Below are 22,202 nucleotides of genomic sequence, written 5' to 3'. Positions count from 1 at the left end.
AATGACAACACAGCCATACGTTGTTTTCAGTTTACTGTAAAGTTTTTAGTTGGGAATTTTCGTTACTGTACTGTATTGCAAAGTTATTGCTTACTGCAAACACACTGCAATCTTTAAAAATACAAATAATAGTAATAAAATACATTTTAAAAAGGAGGTAGATACCTGAATAGCTCAGTTGGTTACATCATGGTGCTGATAATGCCAAGGTTGCAGGTTTGATCCCCATATGGGACAGCTGCATATTCCTGCATTGCAGTGGGTTAGACACTAGATGATCCTCTGGCTCTCTTCCAACTCAACAATTCTACGATCTAAGCTTTAACTCTGTAAGTAGAGTGCAGTCTTTTGGGAGTTGGCCACCCCTGGTATAGGATAAGAACCCAAGCCTAAACATACTTGGGAGTAAGCCTCATCAAAGTACAGTAGTAGGAACTTAGGAAGCTGTCTTATACCTTAGACTTAGGCATGTTTAGGCTGCTCACAAGGCAGCTTACAAGGCATAAAATGCAATACAAATATATAATATAAAATCTAAACAACTACGTATTTAAAACAAACGCTTGACAGCGTATCAAGCCATATTATTGCACAGGGCTACTGCAGTCCTCAAATAATTTTTAATTTGCATATTGCAGCCCTTTTGATAACGACAGTACCGATAAAAGCGAGTTGCGAAATGCTACCGTCGTAGCGGACAGGGACCTAGTCCGGACGAGAAAAGAAACAACAGTTGTACAGCTTTACTACGCTCTGCTAAGTAATCATTGGCTGTTGTACCGAGCGCTCCGCATCGGCAGATGGCGCTCTCGCGCGATCCTTCAGTACTGTTCACGCGAAGAGCAAGAATTTCCCAGCGTGTCCGTAAACCAAGTCACCCGTCTTCTTTTCCGTCTCGATGGTAGACTAACGTCTTGTGACCCGGATAAGGCGGGAGCTGAAGCCTCACCTCCCGCAACGGCAAACGATGATTGGCCAAGAGCTGTAGCCGGTGCAGCTGGAGGATTGGTTGTTGAAGGAGACGGGCGGGGGAGAGATGAGCGTGTGTGGGAATGAACTGCCGGGACTTGGCGGCTGCTGAGGTGACTGAGAAAGGAGTATTACCGGCAGGGCGAGGCGGTGAGTCTGAGCGGCGAGGGCGGCGCCCTCTCCGTTCGTGCTGCGGTCCCGGGGTCCGCTGCTGCGGTTTTAGCCCTTCGCGCGGCGCTTGGTACGGGAGGGGCTTTTGAACCGGCTTCGGAGGGGGCTGAGGGAGAAGTTGGCCGTCCGGACTTGAGGATGCCCACACAGGCGCCTGAGGGGAACCGCCAATCCCGGCCCGGTGCGGCTGGGGGTGGGAGCGAGTGGCTTGGCGGGGGCCGCTGCCCCAGAGCTCCGAGTGCCGCTTAGTCCCAACAGTTCGTTGAGAGCACTGTTGCTTTCCCTCCTCTTTTCCTAAAAGCGGGCCTTGATCCGAGGCACACTCCAACCTGGGAGCAGGTAGCACTGTAGCGCTAACAGTAAAAAAAAAAAAAAAATGGGGGCGAGGGTGCCTCTGAGCATGTGCAGTGCCCCCCCCCCCCTTTGAGTAATCGCAACTCGCCATCGCGTTGTCGAGGAATAAGGGCACAGAGTAGGCAGAAAAGCCTGATTTCCAGGGTTAGGCCTAAATCTGGCCGCTCCTTGGGTTACAAAATAGGCACTGTTTTTTTGTTTTTGTGTTTTTGTTTTTTTGGGGGCTGGGTTTTTTTTTCAGGAGTCAAGTGAAAGGTCAAAATGCTCCGCCGTCTGAGTTCTCTCTTTGTCTCCGGTGTGAGGACACTGGTTAGACAGCGGCTAACCTTGAGAAGCTCTGTTCTTTTCTCCTACTGCGTCCTAGTAAACAACACTGTGGGCCATCGTTGCTAGCACTTTGAAACTTGCCTACCTGTGCCAGCTCAGTGGTGACTTCTGTAAACAAAAAGCAGAGGCGGGGAAGCAAGGCATTTTGACTTTTTTGTCGAGCCTGAGATCAAGATTTGTTTTTGCCATATTTGAATACATTGACACACACACACATCAAAAACTTGTATCTAACATAGCTAGACCTAGTTCATTCTGGTGCTTCTGGAGCTATATAAAAACAAGTTGTGCAGAGAATAATAGTGTGTAGAAAACATAGTTGCATTTAGGTGGAAGTCATTTAGAAATTGCAAGTTACTGTCTTCTAATGCTGATGGGGAAACCCAGTCACATGGGTAGGGTATAAATAATAAAATAATAAAATTATTATTATTGAGACAAGTATTTTTAAGGTGACATAAAAATGAGGACTCTTTGTTCTTCAGGATTGTGTGTTCTGTTAAAGCTCAGGCAGCATTTTGGGAAAGGAGCCATAGACCAATGGTGGAACACATGTTTTGCATGCAGAAACTGGCATCTCCAGTTAAAAGGATCAGGTAGCAGGTGATGAGAATGCCTGAGGCCCCAGAGAGCTGCTGTGAGTCAAGGGAGATAATACGGGGATAGATGGAAGTATTCTGATCTCTGATACAAAGCAGCTTCCAGTATACTGTGCTTATTGTGGAAACCAGTGTTTGTACCACAAATGAAAATTCTGTGCTCCTATAAATTAGGCAAATGTTTTAAAAGGAATATAAAAGCCTTGCATTTCTGTTTCATTATCATAGGTATTTGTAGGACTTTAAAATATGAACATTATCGTTTCAGACTATCTAGCTTAAAATAGGGCTTGCCAAAATAAGTGGCAGTTCAAGAAAACATATCTCTGTACTGCATACAGAATAGTTGCAACTGAGCAACATGTGCAAAACTGGTAATTTTGAGTAGCAAACCCTCACCTCTAGCCAGCTCATTAGGTTGATTCATCCTCAATTAGTGACCACAAAGTCAAATGGAAAGTGAATAGGGATTGCTTATGTACTCTGAGATACAATGCCTATATTATGTTCTTGGTATCTTATGTATTACTGGGTATACTTAGAAAACACTAAATAATATTCTAAAGCACATCAGGGATCTAGGTGCTGCAGGCTTAAAACTTACTTATAAAAAGAAGAAGTGGGGGAAGGAATGAAGAAAGACAGGAGTGGAGATATTTAAATCCAAACTGCACTAGCTGGCTGCTGTATGCAATGAAGGTTAACTGTTTGTGTCCCCTGTTGCCAAATCAGCCATTTGCATTTTGAGGTATATAAATTGATTTTTCCATTAGTTTGGGAGTTTAATTACACTGGCCTAGTTTGCATGTCACAATAAGTCACAATGCATCTTAAACAGTGTTTTAATTGTGAATGTCTGTCGTGTGGGTCCCTATGTCATTCCCCCTGTGCAGCACCCACACAGCTCAAATAAGCAATAACATGACTTGCTGTGTAGCTTGATTTTGGACCATGCTCTATTTGTTTCAAATAAACCAAATGTGGTAAGCATATAGCTCAGTCGGAAGAGCATGAGACTCTTAATCTCATAGAATCATAGAGTTGGAAGAGACCACAAGGGCCATCGAGTCCAACCCCCTGCCAAGCAGGAAACACCATCAGAACACTCCTGACATATGTTTGTCAAGCCTCTGCTTAAAGACCTCCAAAGACGGAGACTCCACCACACTCCTTGGCAGCAAATTCCACTGTCGAACAGCTCTTACTGTCAGGAAGTTCTTCCGAATGTTTAGGTGGAATCTTCTTTCTTGTAGTTTGGATCCATTGCTCCGTGTCCGCTTCTCTGGAGCAGCAGAAAACAACCTTTCTCCCTCCTCTATGTGACATCCTTTTATATATTTGAACATGGCTATCATATCACCCCTTAACCTCCTCTTCTCCAGGCTAAACATGCCCAGCTCCCTTAGCCGTTCCTCATCTCAGGGTCATGGGTTTGAGCCCCACATTGGTCAAAGATTCCTGCATTGCAGGGGGCTAGACTAGATTATCCTTGTGGTCCCTTCCAACTCTGATACCAATATTTGTTCCTGTGCCAACTCAAGGTGACTATGAGTTGTATTTCATGAATTTCTACTCAGAGTAGACCAATTGAAATTAATTACTCCAAGTAGGTCTGTCATTGACTACCATCCTATATGTTTCCTCCTCCTGGACAGAACATTTTAAAGGTCAGGATAAAAAAATTACTTTAAAATATTGCTTTTCTTGACAATGCAGCCTGGCTCTGTAAGCTGTTTTTCTTAGATTTAAAGAGCTGAGGAAGCACAGTTAGGATATGGCAGATGAATAGAGGCCAAGGAGGGGATTTGTTGCTCAGTGGTAGAAGAGCACATACTTTGCATGTATGAAGTCCCAATTTTGATCTTTGGCATCTTCAGTTGGAAGAATAATGTAGTGGAAGAAAATCTGTCTAAGACTCTAGAGAGCCAATTCCAGTCAGAAAGGCTCACCTGGAAGACTGTTTCATCTTTTCTTGTACAGATAGGTACAAAAAGTTAGCCATGTTAGTCTGTAGCAGCAAAAGCAGAAAATGTCTTATTATGGCCTAAGAGTTCATGAATATAAGTCCACTTGCATCTGATGAATTATGACTAGAGTCTAATCCCTGAAAGTTTATGTCATATTACATTTGCTAGTCTTTAAATGTAAATGTGGGTAGGTGGCAGGGATAGGGGTAGGGGGATAATCACAAATAAGTGGCAGTAGAAAGCCATGCAGGTACCCATAATAATTTCAGATTGCTTTGTTGAGAAGCCAAGGGGAAGTTTGCAAAGAGGGCTCCTGATATTTTCCCCTTCTACAGCTTTCAGAATGGAAACATGGAATTACAGTACGTATTGTCATGTTTAGGTTTGAGAGTGGGGTGATACATTATTTCCCAGGTGGGTCAGAGAAGAACTTGCTGCTAGCAGATATTTGTGCTTTCTTAAGAAAGTATGCTTTAGTCTTCTGGAATGCTCCATCTAAGTCTAAGAAAATGATTCCAGTTTCAAAGGGATACAAAATAAATGGCAGCCCTGAACTGCATACCATGTACTGCATGTGAGAAACTGTCAACTAAACAGCTGCACCAGCATCTCAAACATCCCATAAACGGTAAACCTCAAGGCAGTACAACTGAGGTTGCCTGTGCCAAGTTTCCACATGAAGATATTATTACCTAGGACTGGTAAACTGTTGACTAAAACAAGCTTGTAATGAAAGCACTGGCAATGAATTAAGTACAACAGTTCTTGCTAGAACTGTCCCAAGTGTCTTGTAGTCTGCTGACTTGTCATTTTAAAAAAATTTCCATTCAGTTTTTCCATTATGTAGCAGACTAAGAAGTTTAACAAGTTTCCAAAATGATCATAATTATGTTCACATTATCAAATCCGTCTTCTTTCTTAGAGGAACTAAACTGAGAGCAGTAGGTATTTGTAGGTTTTTTGATGATGTATGCATTTGATTCAAAAATCCTGAAATACACCATTTTCAGGCCAAGGGCATATTGACCCTTAGTCAAGTTGCCATGTATATGTGGGTATGCAAGACCAAAGTGTAAATGGAGACATGGTGAGAACTGCAGCTCTCAAGGCTATTTTCTGAACAACTTTCTCACCAACTATTTCATGCTATCTTAAATCAAGTTTTATCATTCATTATTTGTTTGTTATAAAAAAAATTAAAGGACAAATTTTGGGCATTTGTCACAGGATTGGAAGCAGTGTAAGATTTTTAAAAACTGAAACATTGAGGGATAAGGCTTAGATGCGCACAAGATATAACCAACGTTCCTTGTGAGAGGTGTTTGAATGAAATATAAGCTTCTTGAAAACATAAGCTCTTAAGAATCTTGTCTTTTAATTATCACTAGTACTTTCTTGTCAGTTATGTTCCATAGATACACAGATACACACATTCAGAGTGGAACCCTGGCAGCTATATTCTGAACCACCTGAAGTTTCCAAAGGCAGCCCCACATAGAACACATTGCAGTAGTCTGATTGGAATATGACTAAAATGTGGATGACTGTGGCAGAGTCATCCCATTCATGTTAGGGGGGCAGTTGGCATGCAAGCCAGTGCTGATAAGACAAAAACCAAAAACACTCCTGGTCACTGATACTTACTGGGTTTCCCCAGTCAGTGCCAAATTCATGAGCCCTCCCAAACTGCACACTTCTTCTATCAGGGAGAGTACCAGTCCATCCAAAACCACTTGTAAACTATCTTCTGGAACTGGGAAACTCCCTACCCACAGCATCATCTTGCTTTGATTCAGTTTTAGCTTGTTTGCTGCATCTATCCCAGAACTGCCACTAGGTACAGTCATGTTACGGATGTTTACGTGTTTTCGGATTGTGGACTGCAGGAAACCCGGAAGTACCGGAACGGGTTACTTCCGGGTTTTGTCGCTTGCGCATGCGCAGAAGTACTAAATTACGCTTCACACATGCGCAGAAGCACCAAATTGCGCCTGCGCAGACACAGCACTTCAGGATGTGAACACTGCGGATTGCGGACGTGCCTCCGTCATGGATTATGTCCGCAACCCGAGGTTCCACTGTACTGGTTTAGGATTTCAACAGCTTCCTTGGGAACTGAACATGGAAAGGAAAGTTAGAGCCGAGTGACATCAATATACTGATGACCAAACCTGCTTGCACCCTAGAACTTTATTTTCAATTTATGGAAATCCTATTTGACAGTTTTGACAGCGCCTGAAAGTGAGTTTACAAATTACAATCAATAAATACTGATTGCTTACTTGCAGTGAAAATTGTGAATTTAGCTTTTTTTGATATGTTTTCTTCTAGATCATTTCTCATAGTTTGAAAGAGTTGCACACAGATACTCATGGTTTCACACTTTGTTTTTTCTCCCCAGAGTGACTATGGAACATTTGCATTCCAGCAAACTGAGGTGGTTAGCTAACAAGATTGTGGAAACCCTGCATTGTTCCAGATGATTTACTGGATTAAGCATCTACTTAGAGTGATATTTGAGAAAGCAGCATTAACTATGGAATCAGTAAGTGTTATAGTGAAGTACAGACCTGCCTGGCTGTTAGGATCAGTGTGAAATACCCTATTGACAGTGCCACCCTTTTAAGGGTCATGGGGCAGTAGTGTTTGAGAGCATCTTTTTGTCCCTGTGGCCCCCAGGTTATAGAACTCCTTCTCCTCCAAAGTGCATTTGGCCTTGCCATCATACACGTTTTGTCAACACATCACAGTATGCTTTTTTTGCCCAGGAGTTAGAATAATGTTACATTAGAAGGGGTAGTCAAATCTCCGTACAGTGGTACCTCTAGTTACAAACTTAATTCGTTCTGGAGGTCCGTTCTTAACCTGAAACTGTACTTGAGGTGTGCTTTCGCTAATGGGGCCTCTTGCTGCCACTGCACCGCCGGCACACAATTTCCATTCTCATCCTGTGGCAAAGTTCTCAACTCGAGGTAACTTTTCCAGGTTAGTGGGGTTTGTAACCTGAAGTGTTTGTAACCTGAGGTGTTTGTAACTTGAGGTACCACTGTATTATAAACACTTAATTTTTTTTATTTATTCAGGCTTTGATCCCATCCTTCACCCTAAGGTTCCAAGGAGGATTACTTAAAATTGGGAAAATAGATTAAAACAATAAAGCATCAATTAAAATATAATTTAAAAGAAAGTGGAGCTTGAAGTCACTACTGATCATCAGTAATTTCAAGCCCTGCTTAATTGGTCTTGTATTTCTATTTTTAGCATGGCTTGTCATGCTGCAAAAGAGAAATGACTCACCTTAAGTCAAGGAATTGACAAGTGAGTGGGCTTGTTTGTCTGCATCCATTTCAAAACTGTCAAAATGGCCTGGTGGTGGTGGTGGAGGAACTCAAGGTCTGGCTCACTGGCCAGATTCATTTCCTTATCCTTGCTCTAGTCTTCTGTCCACATGAGAATTCCAGTGTAGATTATCCTTGTTAAAACATAATGCATGAAATCTCATGGTAGCTGTTCTGACAGCCGAACAGATTTCCTTCCCCCTGCATATCCCCAAACCTGCCCTGTTCCTTTTTTTGGGGGGGGGGATGGGAGGAGAGAGAATTAAAAGTTCCATTGCACAAGTATTTGTGTGTTGATGGATGCTGCTGCACAATGTACTTTTCTTTATACAGAGGCATTGCAGTGCACATCTGCATATTTATTCAAAAGTGCATTAACTGGGGCTTACTCCCAGGTGATCTGGATTTGCAGTGAAACTTAAAGAAACAAATTATTTCCATGATAGGCAGATCATGTTAGGCAGTAATAAAATTGTTTTTCTTTTATCCTTTCAGTTGCTTTGGTCTAGTAAGCCTTATGGTCGCGATAGAAGTATTGTAAGGAAAATTGGCACCAACCTCTCGCTGATACAATGTCCAAGAGTTCAGTTTCAGGTAAGATTTTAAATATTTGTTTCACTTTCCAGAGGGAAATTAAATTAATCTTAATGGTCAGAGCAAACTAATGGGATCTGGGTCTAGGCTGTTGGTACATTTTTTCAGCTGTGAATTTGAAAGCTGTGTCAAATATCACATAACCAGCATACTTTTCTCTAATAGGAAACTACTACAACTGTCTAACAGTTTTAAACAAAACAGTAACTATCAAAAATTAAGCAGAGATCATTCATTCATTCATTCATTGCATTAATATATACTGCCTTTCTGCCAAGGCAGTTTACAATTTGTAAGTATGAAAAAAAACAATATAACATGGCGAGTAGAGCAGGCCATGTAGTTTGTCTATACATGCCTCCCTTGATCTCTTCCTCACAGGACGCATGGTGTCAATTGGCTCAGGGGTGGGCAGGGAGAACGGACAGTGTATCTGAAGCAGGCCTTGATGTTTTACATAGGGGGGAGGCTTCACCAGGTAGGGGGACAATATAAATCTTGTCAAATAAAGAGAAAAAATATTCTTGAAAAAAGCTTGAAAGGACCAGCTTTCAGGATGTACTAATGTGTCAGGATGTACTAATACTCACCTCTTTGTGCTATACGCCACTTATAAGGTCTGAAGAGACCTCCAAGGATCCTCCTCTTAGGAGCTGGAGACACACTACAACATTTTGTTGAAGGTTCTGTATAATTATTAAAATTTACCTTTGTCATTATGTTTTAACAGTTTACATTCTCTATCTTCTGAGCAGCCTGCTAACCCAACAGACAGGTTTTGCACATTGTATAACTTCTTTTAAAACTGTACCTCTGTTAGTTGTTTTTAAAATTGTTGAATGTCATGGGGAAACGTCTTAAAATACATCTTATGGAAACACTTATTCAGCAAGATATTGTGAGTTGGAAGCTTAATAATATTGACTCTGGGGAATAGTAGAGATAGCTGTCATTAAACATCTGCCTACAAGCCCAGGGAACTCTTCCAATGAATATTCTGGTGCACTTCCTAGTGTAGATCTATGCTTTTTGAAAAGTTTGCTTTCATGAAAATAAAGTTAAGCAGTTTTAAAACTTTGCTGTGTCTCTGTCATCTTAGAAGAGGGATTTGTCCCAGTCTTCTTCCTATTGTAGAGAGGTTATGCATGTTGTATTAACTTGCTGTAGAGTAACTTTGTGGAGCAGCAGAGCCTATTACTGCAAATGTTGAGTGAGTGATTGTCTCTAATGCAGCTAGAAATTGGCTCTGAACTTGGGAATTTTTTTATTGAAACAGAGCTCCTTTTGTCTACAGCCCCAGGAGTCACATCTATGACTCTTTTTAAATCTTGGCATGTTGACAGAGTAAATGGTAATTATCTTCTCGGATGTTTCCTTCACTGCATACCCATATTCCCATTCTATGTTATTGTTATGAAGCTTTGGAAATGGGGTTTAGCAGTGGCTTGTTAAGGTGTCACTGTAAGTTGAAAAAAATCTGTATATGGTCAGCTCTTGCACAAAGACTTTCTATATGCTTAGAAGGGAGAGCTCCAATTGCATTTACTCAACCCACACTTTGCCATGTAAAAGCTGCTTGATTCAGCTGTGTTAAGAAAGGTCAGACAAAGGATAAAAAGTATCAAGAAGCTTTTAACGTGTTGTGTTCTGTTGTGTTTTCATATATTCTGTTGGAAGCCACTCAAAGTGGCTGGGGCAACCCAGTCAGATGAGTGGGGTACAAAAAAATAATTATATTGTTATAACTACTAGAGAGTTGATAGGGACACAACTCCCTTGTTACAAGAGCTTCATTGGCTACCACTCTGTTTTCAGGCACAGTTCAAAGTGCTGGTTATGTTATCTAAAACCCTATACAGCTTTGGTCCAGGCCATCTGAAGGACCATATTCTCCTGTATGAACGTGTCCAAGCTCAGGTCTTTGGGGAAGGTTTTACTTTTAGTCTTGCCACCTTCACAGGCATGCCTCATGGGGATGCAGTAGAGGGCCTTCTTGGTGGCTGCTCTGAGACTCCCTAAAGAAGCTGGACTAGCTTCCTCCTTGTCCTTTTGCCAGCAAGTGAAGTCTTTTTTCCCCCAGGCTTCTGGAAACTGGCTGTTCTTAAGGAAAGGCCTCTTAATAATGTGCTGTACGGTTTTTTACTATCTGCATTTTAGTAGTTTCTTACATTGTTTTAATTCAGAATACAATTTAATTACTTTTTAACAATAACCATTTATATGTTTTTAGCTATTTGTGTTTTATTTGTATTTGTTTTTAATTTTTGTGAGCACCTGTGAGTCCTAGTTCTGGGGAAGGGCACAGCATAATTACAATTAAATAGAATAAATAAATAAATAACAGCTTTGTGGCACCTAAAAGACTAACAAATTTCGTATGGCATAAGCTTTCATGGACTACAGTCCACTAAATCAGATTAGCTTACAAAAGTATATATTACAATGTGTTACTTTTTAGGGTGCCCCAAAATTCTCCATTTTTGCTGTAAGATACAGTACTAACATTGCTTCCCAGCTGGAGGGTTAATATATACAGGTATACACTTTCATAATTACCGTATTTCTTCTCAGTGTTAGCCTGGAGTTGTATAAGTGCATTTTTGAGTTGTGGAAACACAGTTAAATGGGATGGAGTTGGATGAAGAGTCCTAATGATACATAGAATAGTAGACACTTTTATTTATAATTAAGTGAAAATCAGATGGAACAAAATGGTGAAACAGAGCTGGGGAAGAAGTGTTGGCACTTCATATAAAGGTGGAGAGAAATAGATACATAGAATCTTTGAAGGGCAAACAAATGAAATAGAACTACATGTTTCAAATATAAAGAGCATTATTTTGACTTTTACAATAATATGTGTTCCTTCAATATAAACAAGTGTAACCTTTTTGGAATCTATTTCTGTAATAATACAAGTCATATTGTGATTATATGCCAAATGCCAGATAAGTGTTTGTAGGCTGAGGGTGCCACTGCCACCCAGGATTCTGGTTTTGCATATGCTTGTTCTTCTGCGACGTTTCTGACAATAGTTCCACAGATTTTAAATAAAACTGTGTCCTTGTGATGCATGCATTTCTGAAGTTACTGTTTTAATTAAACGTGATTTACAATAGCATTCATTCTTCAAATTTGAAAGTGGGAGGAAAGAAATCTTTCAGGGAATTTTACATTAGTTGTGAATTCTGTGTTTTTATTGTAGTCGTATGACAGTAGCATTTAATTTTACTGAAATCTTGTGCATTCTAAATTGTTCTTGAAGAGAAAATATATTCAAGTATAGTAATGATTTTAAATTTATGACTACATTGAAGTTAGCTGTTTCAAAATACACTTGTATGATACATTAAAATGAGCATAGTTTCTAGCCTTTTTATAAAAGGTAAAAAGAACAGATGTTTCCTTCCTTTGTTGGTCCACCTTTATTCAAACTTCTTTGTTACACACTTACCTGTTTCCAGTTATAATGGGCTTTGAGGTTTAGATGTTACCTCTTAACATGTAAATGGACTACGTCACCAAGGTTTATTTGGGAAAGAAAGGAATAGGAAGCAAAGATTTCATCTCTATCTGCAAAATTTTCTCACTGGCCTGCATCCATAAAATTACTCACCAGGAATAAGAGCTTTGGCCCTCTGGTAAGCCAGGATTCCTGATAACAGAAAGGATCCTCTCTCACTGAAGTCTATTATTTGACACTGAGCTTTTGAGCCTGCTTCTATTGCTTGAAGGCTCAGTAGGACATGAGACCTTTCCTCTCACTTGCAGAAGTGGAGAGAGGTTGGTTCTTTCTGTGCTGCTGACCATGCAAAAGCAGCACAAGAGATTGGCTTCAGCCTGCTCCAGAAGCCCAGCACCACAGAGACAAACACCCCTCTGTAAATCCTTAGGCATGTGTGCCAGGGAGGATCGATGGTGAGCACAAATGATGGCTTTCTCTGGAACTGAGCCAAGAATGTGTGAACCCTACAGATATTTCCAACAAAAGTGGGAAGCGGCTAGAGGAGAGAGTATGCAAACATATTCTTTGGGTACAGTTAATGTGGTTTCCAAGCTGAAAAGGTTATTATATCCATTCCCTAAATTGAACAGCCTTATATTACTCAGTTGTGAGGATTTGATATGTGTCACAGCAGCAGAATCAGTGCCAAGGTTGAACTCTTGCTTTTTTCTAGATTGTTGCTACACTGAAACTTTTCTATAGTGTTCTCTCTTTCCCTCTTTTTTCTTTCTTTCTTGCTTTAGCTATTATATCACAGGATCGTGCACTGAACCTGCAGTAAGTCAGTTTTGTCCTTTCTCATTAAACTTGATTAAGCTATTAGTGCATGCTTGTAATCATAATGAACTGCTATTAAGAACCATAAATCAAATTAACTTTTAGAGCCTTAATTTTCTGCTTGATCTTACATAGGGGGCTTTAACTGCTGCAAGTTTTTGTTCTGCAACTGTGGGAGAGAAACTGTTGAGGCAATCCTGTGCACACTTACTCAGAAACAAGACCCGCTATATTCAATGGGACTTATTCTGCTCAAGTGGGCATACGATTGCAGCTTTAATAAGACGTTGTGACTTTAAAGTTGTAGTATAGTTGGACAAAGAAATGTGTGGTGGGTGATTTGGATGCTTGCCACAGACGGGGATATGGGACTCTTGTACTCCCATCAGCCCTAGCCAACATGGCCAGTGGAAAGAGATAATTGGAGTTGTAATCTAACATCTGGAGGTTTCCATGTCAGCTGCCCATAACCTAGAGACTGAAGCACTAAGAAGATGAAAAGCTCTAAACTAGCACTTCTCAAGTTATCTGATGTGATGGATCAGCTATTCCCTCCCCTAATGTGCTAAGAACTAGTAACATATTTGGTCCCTGAAATGCCCCACCCAACCTGGGCTGTGTGGAGTTTCCAGGGGCCAGCAACTGATGACTCACAAAACAGCACTGGTCCATGGACCACCACTTTACAATAATAATAATAATAATAATAATAATAATAATAATAATAATAATACAGTAATAAATTTATTATTTATACCCCATCCATCTGGCTGGGTTGCCTCAGCCACTTTGAGTAGCATTGCTCTAAACCACTATGTGCCTGTACATATGGGAGCTCAAACGTGGTTTACATTAAACTATTGTTAGTGTGAGTCACAGTTGAGTGTCATGTCTTAATTGAGCTTCAAAAGAGTCTAAAGCTATACTGCAACTTGCTATTTTAGTCACCTTGGAAGTCATGTCAGAATAACCCAGTGATAGCCAAGGGATAGGTGCACTTGACAATCTCTCTTTCTGTCTGTCTGTCTGTCTGTCTGTCTGTCTGTCTCAACAACTAGATCCACACAGAATATGTAATAGCAAACCTCTGCTTAGGCCTGTAAATTTGGCTCCAAGTCTTTAAGGCTAGAAAAATATTTCATATATTTGGAGTTGGCCTAGGGGAAAAAATCCACAGTTGCTAGACAGCAGTATCAACCCTTTATGTATTGATCATGGTGCTTTCTTAGCTTTGTTGGCAAATCTGGAAACAGATACTATTTGACATTAGAACTGCACCCACATCCTCTGGCCACATAGTGCATATTCCCAGTGTACATTTTGCACTTTCTATCTATACTCCTAGTTCTCACCAAAGTATTACTAACTGGAAGAGCACATTGAATGCAGACCAAGGTTCCTACTAGCTCTGCCATGTAAAAGATTATTCCCCTGTTTACTTTCATCTTTAATCTGAACCTTCTTTTGCATGAAAACATTCCTTTTTGGCACTTTGAAAGAATGGCACTGCTAGATGCTTGGTGAGATTAGTGAATTGTCCATGGACTGTAGTCAGTAACTATTAGCTTGGGTAACTTTCCAAATTGCAACTAGTGACTTATGGTGCAGGTTAAAAAGAAACTTGCCTGGCGTTGTACACATTGGAAAACACAGGTTTATTTGCAATTTGTTGTACTGTATTAGTTTTGTACTGTATTGTAGTTTTGTATTTCATAGATTAATTGTGCTAATCCTAAAATTTCTGTGTTTAGTTCACATGCAGTATTCTTTGTGGGATTTAACCCTGGTGTGAAATCTTTCTCCTTTTCCATCTATTTCTCTCCGACATAATAGGAGGATGTTTCATACTCCCACTACCCTCAAGGAAGCAAGACTATGTGTGAAATCATTGTCAACTTAGTGCTATTTGAATTCTAATATGTAATCTTGTCCACTCAAATCTAGCTTCCATCTCAGTCTGCAGAAGGCAGTCATTCTAACCCACTGAGAGATGATGGAGTGGTCTCCCTTGCAGATGTGGGGTGGGTTGCTGAAGAAGAAAGTGAAGTCTTTACACGGCTCAGGTATGTTTTTTGAAGCTACCCCTCTGTGGTTGATTCTTTAAGTCAACCTGTGTCAAGGGAAGAAGCAGTGTGTTGAACTGAACTAGATATCCTGTTCATTTGAATGCTGTCAAGTGTTGTTTTCATGAGTAGAGAAACAGCAGAGTCACCTAGACAGTCACAAGTTTCAGCACCCCTGGCACTTGGAAGATAGGGAATGAACAATGTAAAGGCAGGTGCTTCCAATGTTTAGATTATTGGGTGCCTCTGGGATGCACCAGTTTCATTTTGACAATATGAGAAGCAGAAAGTTGACATATTGGTGAAGTGGGGTTGGGAGGAGATTGGTTCCATTTTGCATTACTGAATGATGATCCTACAGTCCATAAAGCCAGAGAAGACTGCAGAGAAAGCCACAGTATTGCCAGTGCTCTCTTCCATTCCTGCAGAAATTGATACGCTGTTATGAAGTGTTTCACATTGTGACTATAGGTTAATGTATATTCCTGTGTTGATAGTGACACATGAAAATACTTTGGCTGCCATTATACATTAAATTTACAGAAAGATGAGAAAGGGGTGGCTGTGTCTTAATGGAAAAAAAATCAGATTTGGGGAATTTAGTTTGAAGTGAGAACTAGCTAGTTGTGGCAGTCTTAATAGCCTATGCAGCCATTCCCTGTACAAAGGAGTAGTAAAAAAAACACCTCATGCCTATAGAAGGTTTAGGCTGCATAAGATGCTGTGCACATGGAGTTTCAATCACACAACAGGACTTCCCCTTCCTCTCCCCCTCTTCTCCTCACCATTGTTCCCTTTAGCTGTTTGATAATGGGTTTTTTAAAAAAGTAAGTACTACTGTATATTGTTTTGTCGATTACAGATCAGACGTTTGGTCAAAATCCCAAACATATCCTAGAGGTGAAGGCTGCTCAGGAAGAGATCCAAATATTCAAGTACCTTTGCCAAAGCCATTGCAAGAAAAAGAAGACTCCAAGATTGCTGTGGCCACAAATGATGAAGCTCTGCAGAAAATCAGTGTGCTAGAAAATGAACTTGCCAGTTTGAGAGCGCAAATAGCCAAAATCGTAAGCTTACAAGAACAGCAGAATATGACAGCAGGTATTTAAAAAAAAAATTATAACAAAGCTGATTTTATAACTTTTCTTTCAAATTGACTTTCATTCCAATGGGTCTGATTATTCTTTGCATTAGAAGTGGTGACTTCCATATTGTGGTCACCTCTTAACTCACCTTGACCGGAGAGAACTAGAAGTGGAACTTTGCTGTTCCATCCACTGGACTATTCATACTTTCGTAAACAATTGCAGAAACATAGGCTCAAGGTGATATTGAGTCATTGCTGTGTTATCTGACATTGTTGATTTTAAAGGTGCTGAATGGCAGTAGTTGAAAAAGCTTGTCTGATTACTATTCTGATGTCTAAAAACAACTTTATGAAAGCTTCAGTTAACACATTTTGGGTATTGAATTATTCTTTAAGTCATATTTCCAACTTATTCATCTCTGATTAGTGACTGCTAAACATGAATTGGAAGACTGCCAGTACTTCTTGGAAGAAGTATAAAGACATTAACTACTTGATTGCCTTGCATTCCCTTTCCTTTGTCTCGTTTATCCCCTCTTAATAATCTACTTTTTCATAGCAATCTGAACATGACAGCGGAGGGTATTGGAAGGACAAGAAGAACAACTTGTTTCCTAGCTGGCAAGGTCTTTAGTGTTGCACGTTAAATTTTCTGAGACTGCTGCCAAAATCAACCCAGTATCTGCAGTTGTAAGCTCTAAAGCACTGCTGCACTGTTCAAATATGTTTGATTTGGTCATAATTTTATAAGATGGCTGGTGATGGCTTATTATTTATACATTTGTCATACTTAAAGACTTCTAGCATTCTCTAGTGGCTTGAACATAATCCACACCCACTGGGTAGAAATTTTAAAACTTGTTCAACACTAGTAAGCCTAACCAGGGAATGGGGTTCCAAGCCCTTTTGGCACCCTCTACTCTTCTTGCATTTCCTTCCTAGATAGATGTCTGTCCCCAATTGAAAAATACTACATTGCTTTGATGGGCTTTGTTTTTTAAATGATAATCATTATTTACTGAAGAATATTGTTGCCTAATTAAATGGACTATTTTGTTACAGCTGGAGTAAGTTCTGCAGCATCAGTTCCTGTCCTAGCAGGAGTGCCAGCACCGCCCCCGCCGCCCCCACCCCTTCCACCTCCCCCACCGCTCCAGCAGAGCACTTCTGCCATTGATCTTATTAAGGAGCGCAAAGGAAAAAGAGTAAACTCCGGACGGACTTTTATAGATGATGATTCGAAGAAGCCTGAAATACCAAACATGCTGGATATTCTCAAAGATATGAACAATGTAAAGCTGCGATCTGTGAAAAGGTGAATCTACTACAGCTCTCTGTTCAGGAAGGTTGGGGGGTGGGGCTTTCAGTGAGGAAATTTAACAATGGATGGTTGCTTAGATTACACAAGTAGCCATTCATTTGCTTAATCAAGGTAACACATACCCCACTGCAGCCCCCTCTTGCACCATCATGCAATCTTTCAGATTAGGAGGAACATCACATCCCTCTTTAGGTAAAGTTAGCAGCTCAGGGCCAGGAGATGTGCTGTATCATATAAGAGGCTGGAAGATGTGTTGTAGCACTTGTAGCTGGTAGTACCAACCCTTCCGGGTTGGGGGGTGGAGAGAGAGAGGAAGCCACTCTCTTTGCAGGCATTTGAAGTGTCTACAACTTAACAGTTTTGCTCTATTCTTTTGAAGACCAGAGGAGAGCACCAAACGAAAAGCAGCCGACCCAACAGATCCAGCCGCACTAATAGCTGAAGCTCTTAAAAAGAAATTTGCTTATCGATATCGAAGTGACAGCCCAAGTGAAACTGAGAAACAGGCTCCTGAATCTGACACAAGGCTGGTAAGCACTGCATCCAATTTATGATTCACTGGACCCTAGTGACTAGGATTTTAATCCTTCCTCCCAGTTCTCCCTTGACCTTTAAAACTGTAGTTGTAGCCAACTGCATATATCTTAAGGATCATGCACTGGAAGTTGACCCGGCTTGCCACTGGAATATGTAGAAGTCTCTCTGCCCCCTCTGCACACAATTTCTGAGGAGAGCTTTTCTGACTTGGAGTCTTTCTGACATGCTCCAGCCAGCTGCTAGAGGGGCTGGCCTGTGTAGCTGTGAAACCCTTCTCACATGTGGAGTGTAGGATTATAAAATGGGTCTATCTACAGAAAATGCAGTGGGGAGCATGAAGATGCAGGCTGCTAGTCTGTCTTATTTTGTACCAAACAGACTGGTGAAGTTAGCATGATGTCATTTGTCTGTCCCTCCATTAGCCTACTTGTTCACTTGCATGTAATTCCTTGCTACATATAGACTAGAAAAGTTGTTAAATACTATAGGGCAACCTTATTGTTAAGCCCATAAAAGTTACTAGCCTGCCCAAAAAGCCCAATCCTGCTTTTTTTTTTCTCCTAAAAGGAGCCCCTCTTTTACCACTTTGCTACAAATTTCTATAATTTTTACTATTTATTAAATTTGTATATTGCCCTATACCCATAGGTCTCAGGGTAGTTCACAGGATCAGGCTAGCAGTGCAGCAGGCTGGCAAAGGGGAAACAAAGCACTCTCCTCCTTTGCCAGTCTGCCTTGCTACCACAGTAGCTGCAGAGAAGGGGTCTCACTGTGTCTTAAAACCTGCTCATCCTTAGCAAAATTCACATACCCACGGGCAGACTCTTGATCCCCAATGGCAACCAGAAAAATAGTTAAATACAAGCCTTCTATAGAGCAGCTGCAATATAGTGCTAGATTACTGAGGGCAAGGTGAGCAGGAAGCTTCTCTTCTAGTCTCAGAACAACACTTGCACTGGGGAGAGGGGATTTCCCAGCTACGAAGGCCCCCTAATATGTTCTGTTGTAACAGTCAGCTATCACCAATAACTGGGCTAACTTACACAGTTTGTCCCATTGCTAGTTGGTCTTTAGGCAGAATGGCATCAGAGGGTATGTTGCAACTATTGTTCATTATTTCAGTTGGTGGGCAAGAACAAGTATGTAATGAAATAACTGGTCACTGTACTAGTAAAAGGTAAAGGTACCCCTGCCCATACGGGCCAGTCTTGACAGACTCTGGGGTTGTGTGCCCATCTCACTTAAGAGGCCGGGGGCCAGCGCTGTCCGGAGACACTTCCGGGTCACGTGGCCAGCGTGACAAAGCTGCATCTGGCGAGCCAGCGCAGTACTAGAGGTACATAGAATTTAAGGGGGTTTGGAAGGCAAGACAGACATGATGGTGAAGCCTAATTCTAACTAGAGAGCTTCTTGCCAAACAAAGGCTTACTTGTACTTCAAGAATGCTGAACACAGGGTTGACTCCATTTGGTGCCCTGGTCCTAACAGAAGTGTTTTTGATGCTGCAGGTGCCTCTAGTCTAACAGAAGATGAGGCCCTTTTTGTCAAATCGCTCTTCCCCTAGCACCTGCAGGAGATTGGCCCCAGAGAGTAGAGGGGCCTTGTGGAGTAGCAGGGAAGGTGTAGGAAGAAAGAGGATTTGTCAAAAACATACCCACATCATGCTCTTCTGTCATTAATGCGTCTGCTGCATCAAATGCCCTTATACAAGTGCAAGACCACTAACTGAATTCCACTCTTTTATTTATTTGACGAGATTTATATACCACTGAATCAACAAAAACCTCTAAACAGTTTATGTAAAGCATAAACTAAAAATCAAATGTTAAACATTCATATAAATTAAATCAGCACTTTTAAAACAAATGTAAATATTTATAAACCCTATTTGGTTTTTAAGCTCCATTATTTCACTTCTGGGTTTGCTTCTTAAATTTCTCAATTTTAAAACTGATCAGGAAAAACCACAAATAGAAGAAATGTGTAAGAATGACTTCTGAGTACATGCTCGCGGTAGCCGGTAGCCTTGGTGTATGAACTTACTCCCAGTATGTGCAAATCCTTGTGCTTACTCTCATTCTCTTTTTATAGTTTGGGCCACACATGCTGAAGCCTACAGGAAAAATGAAGAATCTAATTGAAAACTCTTAAGCAGGGGGAAAAAATTACCTCACTACAAAAGGACTTTTTACAACTACTTCTGCTTTTTTGAGAAACAAGTGTTTTGTTTTTTAAAAAAAAATCCAGGGGGCTGAGTAATAGGTTTAAGAATATATTGTATTGTGGTAACACAGCTTTTTAGTACAGAAATGTCAATGTGGTATTAGAGTATTAATAGACAATATAAGAATGACTGACACTCTTAAACACCATGTGTACAATAATTAACTTTAAGTTATTATAGTTCCAGTGCAATAACTGGTATAATGTAAGGGTAATTTTTAATGACTTATTTTTAGTTTGTTACACATTAATTTTGAACTATGTTCTGCATTTAGAAATCTCATGCTGTGTTTTCAGCTTCTTTAAATGAAGCACTCAGACTTTACTAAAGCTACTCTACCTCTCAAACACTAACCTTGAAGGAGGCATGGCTTTAAAAACCTTATTTATTCTCCAGCAATACAAACTTCAAAATTTTTTAATTATCTTTCAATAAAGCAACTCATTTTTGCTTCAAAACACATGTTACATTGCAGCATATTTATAGGCAATAAATTAGCCAAAGTTTGGACTATATTTTTTACAGGACTAAACATTACAACTGCAATAGAAGTAATGCTGCATATTCTGTGTTAGGAAACCAGAGCAGAATATATAATTTACCAATGGAAGGATAAACAGGGCTTCTTCACCTTAGACCTTAAACTGTCAGGTTACAGAGCCTGGGTTATATTTTTCTTAGTTGTTCTCTTATGATCATTCTTGTCGACATCTGCAGTATTTGTCCCAGCAACTTGGTACCAAGTCATCAGTTCAGTAGGAGTTTGCACTTTTACAGGGAACAAACAACTGAAGATGTAGAGCATGACCCATCCTGGCTAGGTTTTTTGGGTGGGGGAACCAACCAACTGAAAAGTTGTATTTGGAAAAGGGTACGGTGTCGTTCTGTTTTTGTGCTGCATAAAATTTCATTTCTAGAAATAGAAGGCAATTATTTTGTGAATGCTTGTTACTTAGATTACAATAGCAAGATCCAACTTGCAACAGCAGATACAGTGAGACTTCACCTCCTCCCCCCCCCCCCGTAGCCCATCAATGTGCTCCAACCCTCAACAGCACGTTTGAGGGGAGTGAAGTGGAAGAACTGTTTTCATGTGCAAGTCCACTGACACCCCATGTCGTCAAACAATTATCACTGTTTTTCTATGAAGAGCTAATTTAGTGTCCCTGAAATGTTTGAAAACTTTGATTTTTAAGTTTTTAAATTTAGAACTTTGTTTTACAGATTATTTTTTATCTGATCTGTAGAATGCTGCAAGATGCCTTAACGCCAACTGTTGTTTTTCTACGCTCATGTGCCTTGTACCACCAATGTAAAAAGTTAAAATCAGAAAGATACTTACTGGCTCTTGATTTCATTTTTTGTTCATCACATAGCTCAGTCGGTAAAGCATGAGACTCTTATTCTCAAGGTTGTGGGTTCAGGTTCCACGTTAGGCAAAAGATTCCTCCATTGCAAAGGGTTGAGTTACATGACCATTGTGGTCCCTTCCAACTACAGTTCTATGATCCTATGACTAATGTATGCAGGCATTAGTTCAGTGTTGAGACAGCTGCTACAAGTACACTGGGAATAGGATCTGGAAAGATCTGATCCATTAAGGGCGTACATAGCAGAGAAAGTCCCACTGGACTGGGAGGAATGTCTGAGTAATTAACTCTATTGAGGCACAAATTCATAATAGAATTAGATAAGTACTTTAAAGCTCTTTTCAGGTAGGTCTGGAAAAATCCCTAGACCTGAATTACCCAGCAAGTACTAATACATTTATATAGTACTGCTACCGAGTTTTCAAAGAACTTCACGTGCATTATCGAATTATAACCCTTACAACAAACCTGTAAAGCAAGTATTATTCCCCATATGGGAATGTCGAGACAGAAGGACTTGCCTAAGCCCAGGAAGAGTAAGATTCAAATCAGGAGTGTTGCTAGGAGACAATTCCCATCATCCCTTGTGGCACAGGCTAGTGGGAGTCTATCATCTTCAGGAGGGTCACAGGTTCCATACCATGTTTGTAGAGGTAATAAGAGTACAGTGGTACCTCAGGTTAAGTACTTAAATCGTTCCGGAGGTCCGTTCTTAACCTGAAACTGTTCTTAACCTGAAGCACCACTTTAGCTAATGGGGCCTCCTGCTGCTGCTGCGCCGCTGGAGCACGATTTCTTTTCTCATCCTGAAGCAAAGTTCTTAACCTGAAGCACTATTTCTGGGTTAGCGGAGTCTGTAACCTGAAGCGTATGTAACCTGAGGTACCACTGTACATGTAAATGTGACACTTGGTGATAGGTTGTTCAGTAAGTTTGAAACATTTTTTAAAACTGTTAAATCCAGATTTTTATTGTATACATATTTTTAGGATACATTTT

The 22,202-nt window shown here is 40.5% G+C and overlaps 1 protein-coding gene across 1 annotated transcript; it reads left to right on the top strand.

Annotated features, from left to right (window-relative positions):
- The first annotated feature begins 924 nt into the window (after positions 1 to 924).
- On the top strand, positions 925 to 21,170 carry MTFR1 (mitochondrial fission regulator 1). Its single transcript, XM_028736836.2, has 8 exons — positions 925 to 1,119; positions 6,791 to 6,932; positions 8,221 to 8,319; positions 14,546 to 14,664; positions 15,527 to 15,765; positions 16,814 to 17,066; positions 17,452 to 17,602; positions 19,701 to 21,170. Exons 2-8 carry the CDS (start codon positions 6,867 to 6,869, stop codon positions 19,758 to 19,760), a joined length of 987 nt encoding a protein of 328 aa, XP_028592669.2. The 5' UTR covers positions 925 to 1,119; positions 6,791 to 6,866; the 3' UTR covers positions 19,761 to 21,170.
- The last annotated feature ends 1,032 nt before the right edge of the window (positions 21,171 to 22,202 follow it).

Source organism: Podarcis muralis, chromosome 8 (genome assembly GCF_964188315.1).
Source record: "Podarcis muralis chromosome 8, rPodMur119.hap1.1, whole genome shotgun sequence".
NCBI classification, from domain to species: domain Eukaryota; kingdom Metazoa; phylum Chordata; class Lepidosauria; order Squamata; family Lacertidae; genus Podarcis; species Podarcis muralis.
Note: the sequence above shows the minus strand (reverse complement) of the source record. Positions and strands in the feature narration are given on the sequence as shown.

Coding starts and splice junctions, on each gene's coding strand:
- MTFR1 (XM_028736836.2), top strand. CDS start 6,867: ATGATTTACTGGATTAAGCATCTACTTAGAGTGATATTTGAGAAAGCA. Junction 6,933..8,220: donor CAGCATTAACTATGGAATCA/GTAAGTGTTATA, acceptor TTATCCTTTCAG/TTGCTTTGGTCTAGTAAGCC. Junction 8,320..14,545: donor GTCCAAGAGTTCAGTTTCAG/GTAAGATTTTAA, acceptor ACTCAAATCTAG/CTTCCATCTCAGTCTGCAGA.